The sequence below is a fragment of the Malus domestica genome, chromosome 15 (genome assembly GCF_042453785.1).
Source record: "Malus domestica chromosome 15, GDT2T_hap1".
NCBI lineage: Eukaryota > Viridiplantae > Streptophyta > Magnoliopsida > Rosales > Rosaceae > Malus > Malus domestica.
In genome coordinates this window covers 2,208,098-2,214,715 of record NC_091675.1, presented here as the reverse complement: position 1 = coordinate 2,214,715, position 6,618 = coordinate 2,208,098, and the positions used below count along the sequence as shown (strand labels likewise).

General features: G+C 38.6%; 2 protein-coding genes across 2 annotated transcripts; both read left to right on the top strand.

The window, feature by feature from the left end:
* The first annotated feature begins 2,958 nt into the window (after positions 1 to 2,958).
* Positions 2,959 to 5,839, top strand: LOC139192550 (uncharacterized). Its single transcript, XM_070814777.1, has 3 exons — positions 2,959 to 3,007; positions 4,652 to 5,010; positions 5,108 to 5,839. The coding sequence occupies exons 2-3, from the start codon at positions 4,654 to 4,656 to the stop codon at positions 5,642 to 5,644; spliced, it is 894 nt and encodes a 297-aa protein (XP_070670878.1). The 5' UTR covers positions 2,959 to 3,007; positions 4,652 to 4,653; the 3' UTR covers positions 5,645 to 5,839.
* On the top strand, positions 3,087 to 4,587 carry LOC139192549 (protein ANTAGONIST OF LIKE HETEROCHROMATIN PROTEIN 1-like). Its single transcript, XM_070814776.1, has 3 exons — positions 3,087 to 3,602; positions 3,697 to 3,922; positions 4,016 to 4,587. Exons 1-3 carry the CDS (start codon positions 3,093 to 3,095, stop codon positions 4,471 to 4,473), a joined length of 1,194 nt encoding a protein of 397 aa, XP_070670877.1. The 5' UTR covers positions 3,087 to 3,092; the 3' UTR covers positions 4,474 to 4,587.
* Positions 5,840 to 6,618: the final 779 nt, after the last annotated feature.

The following is a 6,618-nucleotide window of genomic DNA, read 5'->3' as shown; positions in this document are numbered from 1 at the left end:
TTTGGTGCCCCTAATTTTTTTGGGCCCCGGACGGTTACCCTGCTTGCACTGGGCCTGGGCCGGCCCTGGTAGCAAATGCATAGACGGTACGTAATGCTTTTATCAATACCGTTTTGATTACTTTTTTAAAAAGTTTTTTCCACCCCGCTTAAAACCATTTTGTCCTCTTTTTTTTTTAATTTGAAAACGAAAAGATTTTGCTTTGTTTGAAAACAAATTTAATTTTAAAAAAAAAACGCACTCATGGTGGCGGCGGCGGAGGGGGACTGCCACCGTCGCCAGCACCATGTGCGGGAATGTCCCAAACCCGAGACATTATATATACCGAGGCAACACATGATAATGTGCAGAATTGTCATCCCTAAACCGATGGATGTCAACTGCTTGACAAACAGGTAGCACCACCCCTTATATAGCATACACAAAATTCTATAAATTAACAAAGAATAATTTTGAGAAATTTTGAAGAAGAATTTCTATTCATCTTTAAGTAACTAAGTATTGTTCTTCTTTTTATGGCCCCGTTTTGGGTTTTTAATGAATATCACTTTTCACCAAAAATAAAAATCTCCACTGCTTAACCGATAAGGGCCGATAGTCATAGCATAGGGCATGAGGCTAATTCATGCTGTTATAATCTCGATGCTACCTTGTCAGGCATGGGAAGTACTTCATAAAAGATAAATACTATCTAATTACTTTGTGATAAATCAAGAACGTTGAATGTTCTTAGGGCACGTTTGTTTGACAGGATTAGCAAGGTTTGGACTGGACAGGACTATAGTCCTGTGTTTGGTGTGCAACCGGATTAGCTTTAATGAGCTTAAGCCGGACTCGGTCGGACTAAAGACCTCCTTAGGTGGTCTTCGCGAGCAACCCCAAAACCCAGCGGATTCGTAAGCCAGAGCAAACCGAGAGAGTTTCTGCCTTCCCTTCGTCCCTTCGTCCCTTCCTCCTGTCTTCCCTCGTCCTCATCTCTACGTTCCCTCTCATTTTCGTTGCCGTGCTCTCTCATCTTCTTCCTCCTCACCCTCCTCTGAGCGCCTTCCTGTCTCTGCATCTGCTCGCCTCATCTGAGTTGTACGGTAAACTTCGATTCTTCTATTAATTGCATGTATTTGTGTTGTAGAAGGTAATTTTACTGAGTTTTATGTGATTTGATTGTTTTGGGTTTGATAATTTTTGAATCATAGAGATCTGCACTTGAATAAATTAGGGTTTTGATATTTAGGTGAAATTGAAATTAGGATTTGGGCTTTTCATAAGATGAGATGGAACTTGGGAATTTAGGATGTCAATGTTGTAAAACTTGGAAGTCCTACCCACATGTTGTTTTCGATTTTTAAAAATTGGGGTTTCAACAATGGGAGTACTTTGTGCTTGTGTGTGTGTGTCTGCATGTGTGTGTGTCTCTGTGTGTGTGTAGTGTATGTAGTGTGTGTATGTATGTACTGTGTTTGCAGTGTGTATGTATGCAGGGTGTATGCAGTGTGTGTGTACTTGCAATGTGTGTGTGTAGTGTATGTAGTGTAGTGTGTGTGTGTGTAGTGTATGTAGTGTGTGTATGTATGTACTGTGTTTGCAGTGTGTATGTATGCAGTGTGTGTGTAGTGTATGTAATGTGTTTGCAGTGTGTATGTATGCACAGTGTGTGTGTAGTGTGTGTGTAGTGTATGTAGTGTGTGTATATGTGTAGTGTTTGCAGTGTGTATGTATGCAGTGTGTGTGTGTAGTGTGTTTGCAGTGTGTATGTATGCAGGGTGTATGCAGTGTGTGTGTACTTGCAGGGTGTGTATGTAGTGTATGCAGTGTGTGTGTGTAGTGTATGTAGTGTGTGTATGTATGTACTGTGTTTGCAGTGTGTATGTATGCAGTGTGTGTGTGTAGTGTATGTAGTGTGTGTGTAGTGTATGTAGTGTGTGTATGTATGTACTGTGTTTGCAGTGTGTATGTATATGCAGTGTGTGTGTGTATGCACTGTGTGTGTGCAGTGTGTGTGTGTATGCAGTGTGTGTGTGTGTGTATGTATGCAGTATGTATGCAGTGTGTGTATGTATGTAGTGTGCAGTGTGTGTGCAGTGTGTGTGTGTATGCAGTGTGTGTGTGAGTGTGTATGCAGTGTGTGTGTGTGTATGTATGCGGTATGTATGCAGTGTGTGTGTGTGTGCAGTGTGTGTATGAGTATGTATGCAGTGTGTGTGTGTGTGTGTAGTGTATGTATGCAGTGTGTGTGTGTGCAGTGTGTGTATGAGTATGAGTATGTATGTATGCAGTGTGTGCAGTGTGTGTATGAGTATGAGTATGTATGCAGTGTGTGTGTGTATGCAGTGTGTGTATGTATGTATGCAGTGTGTGTGTGTGTGTGCAGTGTGTGTGTGTGTGTATGTATGCAGTATGTATGCAGTGTGCAGTGTGTGTGCAGTGTGTGTGTATGCAGTGTGTGTGTGTGTGTGCGCGTGTGTGTGTGTGTGAGTATAAAAACAGAGTGTGTGTGTGAGGGTAAGAGTGTGTTGCACTCTGTCCCTGTGTGTGTGTGTGTGTGACTGTGCAGTGTGTGAGTGTGAGTGTAAGTGTGAGTGTGAGTGTGTGTGAGTGTGAGTGTAAGTGTGAGTGTGAGTGTGTGTGAGTGTGAGTGTGTGTGCAGTGTGTGTGTGTATGCAGTGTGTGTGTGTGCAGTGTGTGTGTATGTATGTATGCAGTGTGTGTGTGTGTGTGCAGTGTGTGTGTGTGTGTATGTATGCAGTATGTATGCAGTGTGCAGTGTGTGTGCAGTGTGTGTGTATGTCCATGTGTGTGTGTTAGTGTGAGTGTGAGTGTGAGTATGTATATGTATTTTGCACATTTGTCCATGAGTGTGTGTGTATGTACTTGGTTTATAACCATGATATTACAATGTGAATGTTTTGTATGGTGTGGGGTTGATGCTGAATTGCAATTTTTTGTGGTTGTTTGTTGCAGAGAAGATGAGCATAAACAGAAGGCTAAGGCTAAGGCTACTGCATTACAGGTGTCCTTTAATTTCCCTCTTCACATGCAATGCCTAGGAATGATAGCAATCCTCATACTATTGTTTTTTTTTTGTTTGGATAGATATGGATCGAATGAAGCTTTTATTGATCTTATTGTTAGAGATGTCTTATTTGGAGACAATTTGTATTTGTACGATTCTTGTGGTGATGATGCTACGTGGCAAACAGAGACATGTTGAACGACCCACATTGACTAACCGTTCACTTATTAGACGAGAGATTAGTTTGTGTTATCTGAATGGTATAATAGGGAATACTGATACTGAATGTGTCAACGAATTGAGAATGGATAGAAGGACTTTTGGCATATTATGCGACTTACTTCGTCAAGATGGGAGGGTAAAAACTGATGGTTTGGTGTCTGTAGAGGAACAGGTGTGTATGACTTTACAAATATTAGCACATCATACTAAGAATCGTAGTGTTGGCGGTAGATTTTATAGGTCGGGAGAGACTATAAGTAGGTATTTCAATAGCGTATTGCAAGGAATTTTGCGATTACAAGGTATCCTACTAAAAGTCCCCCAGCCTGTGCCTATTGATTCTACAGATCCTAGGTGGCGATGTTTTAAGGTATGATGAGAAATTTTTGTCATTTTCCCTAAGCTTTAACTCTTCATTCCCTTTGTATAAATTAACAAAAACTTTTTTATTTTTTATTTTTAAGAATTGCTTGGGAGCATTGGATGGAACACACATTGATGTGCATGTACCTGAAATTGACAAACCAAGATACCGAACAAGAAAGGGTCGAGTCGCAACTAATGTGTTAGGTGTGTGTTCAGGAGATATGCAGTTCATATATGTGTTTCCGGGGTGGGAGGGTTCCGCATCAGACTCTAGAGTGCTACATGATGCAATTAGTAGGCCTAATGGTTTTAAGGTACCAGCGGGTAAGACTATTACTTAGTCTCAACTTTGTAAGTTAGGTTTAGTTCTGTTTGTCAACTACAAAACACTAATAAGGTCTGTTTTTTTTTCATTAGGTTGTTATTACCTTGTAGATGGTGGTTATACAAATGGTGAAGGATTCCTTGCACCCTATAGAGGAATACCTTATCATTTATCTGAATGGGAGGGACGAACACCTTCTAATAAGGAAGAATATTTTAACATGAAGCATTCTAAGGCAAGGAATGTAATTGAACGCTGTTTTGGCTTGCTAAAAGGAAGGTGGTCGATACTAAGGAGTCCATTTTTCTATCCGATAAGGACACAAGGTCGAATAATTACCGCTTGTTGCCTACTACACAATCTTATTAGGCAAGAGATGTCTGTAGATCCAATGGAGAATTTGCCAATAATAGAAGATGGACAAAATACAGAAGAAGGTGAATATGTTGGTAGTGTTCAAACATCGGACCAATGGACTGCAATGAGGAATGATATGGCTCAGGAAATGTATAATGAGTGGAGAGCAATTAGGAACCAGCAACCGAACTAGCTATATGTGTTAATGATAACATTTTATTTTAGTATTCCTTTTTATCATGCATTTGTTAGATATTAGCACAATGATTGGATGGTATGCAAATTAATTGGATATTATGCAAGTTGATTGGATATTATGCAAATTGATTATTTGTATGGTATTTTCCTTCATTAAAATATTTTTTGTTTAGGTATGGATAACGAAAATTTTTTGAATGCTACTCAAGAGCCAAAAGGAAGAAGGCGTAAATGGGAAGCATTTGAGGAAGAAGTATTACTCGGAGTTCTTGAGGATTTTGTTGCTCGGAAGCAACGGTGTGACACCGGTGCTTTCAAACAAGGTACTTTGGTTGAAATAGCAAAAGCTGTCAATGTTTTATGTCCTCATTCAAATATAAAGGCAAATCCACATATTGAGTCCAAGTTGAAGAAATGGAAAAAAACATATAGTATGGTCGTTGACATGATAAACACAAGTGGATTTGCATGGAATGATGTCAAAAAGTGCGTTGAAGTTGACAGTGATGACGCATGGCAAACTTATGTGCAGGTTCATATCCTATTTTATTTATGCATTAGTTATATTCTTGCTGCTATATTTGTTACGCATGCTAAATTTTAGTTTTGCTATGTTGATATAATCTTAGAGAAATAAAGAAGCCGATGGATGGAGAAGCAAACCTTTTCCATTGTTTGATAGATTTGCATATATATTTGGAAAAGATCGGGCTACGGGTAATGTAGCCGAAACCCCTGCTCAAATGGTGGAGGAACAAAGTCATGATCATGTTGGTGAAAGTGATATTGGAGGTGATAATTTTGTTTCTTCAATGAACCAACAAAGCCAACAAAGCACCCCATCTGAAAATAGCCAAAGAAAGAGGAAAAGAGCTGTGGGAAGTTCAAGTGATGGAACCGAGGCAATTATCAGTGGACTGAAAGATTTTTATGTTGAAAGTGGGAAGAGGATGCAAATGGTAACTGAAGCTTTAGTTCAAGGTACTGCAGATCATACTGACATAGCTAATGAACTTGAAGCAATGGGTCTCTCTCCTATGGATCAAATTGATGCATTGTCTCTTATTTTGGATAAACCAAAAAATGTGGGAGTGTTCAGGGCAATCAAACCGGAACTCAAGAAAGTGTTCGTCCAAAGGCTTTTAAGCGACAACGCAAGCGGATGAGGATTTTGGCTAATGTTAACATGGATGTATTTTATTAACGTTAACATGGATGTATTTTATTAATCATACAATCTTATGTTATGACTTATAACTTAGCTTTGCACTAGTATTTTGGCTTATGTTAACTAGCCATTTTGTAAATTATGGAGATCTATTTTGGCTAATGTTAACTAATGTTAACTAGGATTTTCTAAATTATGGAGATCTTATGTACTTGTATTTGTTGAAGTTGCATGTATTGGCCACTATTATTTTTCTTCTGTTGGGTGATAGAGTTTAAATCAAGCTACATTTGCAAATTAAACCCAATTCTATTAGCAGGAAATAGAAACAAAACAATTGTCAATTTTTTTTAAGATTCATAATATACATGGTAAAAATATGCTCCAATTAACCCATATCATGAGATTTGTAGCTTTACTCTATTACACAATGGCAAAAATTTGTAGTCCTAGTCTAAGCAAACACAAATCTGGTGAACAGTACTGTTTTTCTTATCCTGCTTCTTAGTCCGAGACTGCACCAAACGCTTCACTAAGTTAGTCCAGCTTAGTCCAGTCTAAGCCAGTCCAGCTTAGTCCCGGCAGCTAGTCCAGTCCGAGACAGTCCGGCGCAACAAACGCACCCTTAGGGTATTAGGTTTGACTCTTTACATATCTCCAAAATATAAAAATTAAGTATATTGACTAAAAGCTAATGGATACAAGTTTGTTGATTATTCAACGAGATAAAAATTTATTTGATACTAACTAAACTACATTTAGGTTTGTTGATTATTCAACGAGATAAAATTCTATCTAATACTGATTAAATTGCGTTTAAGTTTGAATTGTCAGAGCAAGCATTCACTATGGAAATTACGCTACAGACAAATTGCACGCATAGTTTGTCATGCGTGGTTGCTGTTAAAAGTGACAAATTAATTTATTAAGTTAGCGTAGGTACCTATAAAAACTCGTTTAAATTGATATCAT

Coding starts and splice junctions, on each gene's coding strand:
- LOC139192549 (XM_070814776.1), top strand. CDS start 3,093: ATGGATCGAATGAAGCTTTTATTGATCTTATTGTTAGAGATGTCTTAT. Junction 3,603..3,696: donor CTAGGTGGCGATGTTTTAAG/GTATGATGAGAA, acceptor TTTATTTTTAAG/AATTGCTTGGGAGCATTGGA. Junction 3,923..4,015: donor TGGTTTTAAGGTACCAGCGG/GTAAGACTATTA, acceptor TTTTTTCATTAG/GTTGTTATTACCTTGTAGAT.
- LOC139192550 (XM_070814777.1), top strand. CDS start 4,654: ATGGATAACGAAAATTTTTTGAATGCTACTCAAGAGCCAAAAGGAAGA. Junction 5,011..5,107: donor CATGGCAAACTTATGTGCAG/GTTCATATCCTA, acceptor ATATAATCTTAG/AGAAATAAAGAAGCCGATGG.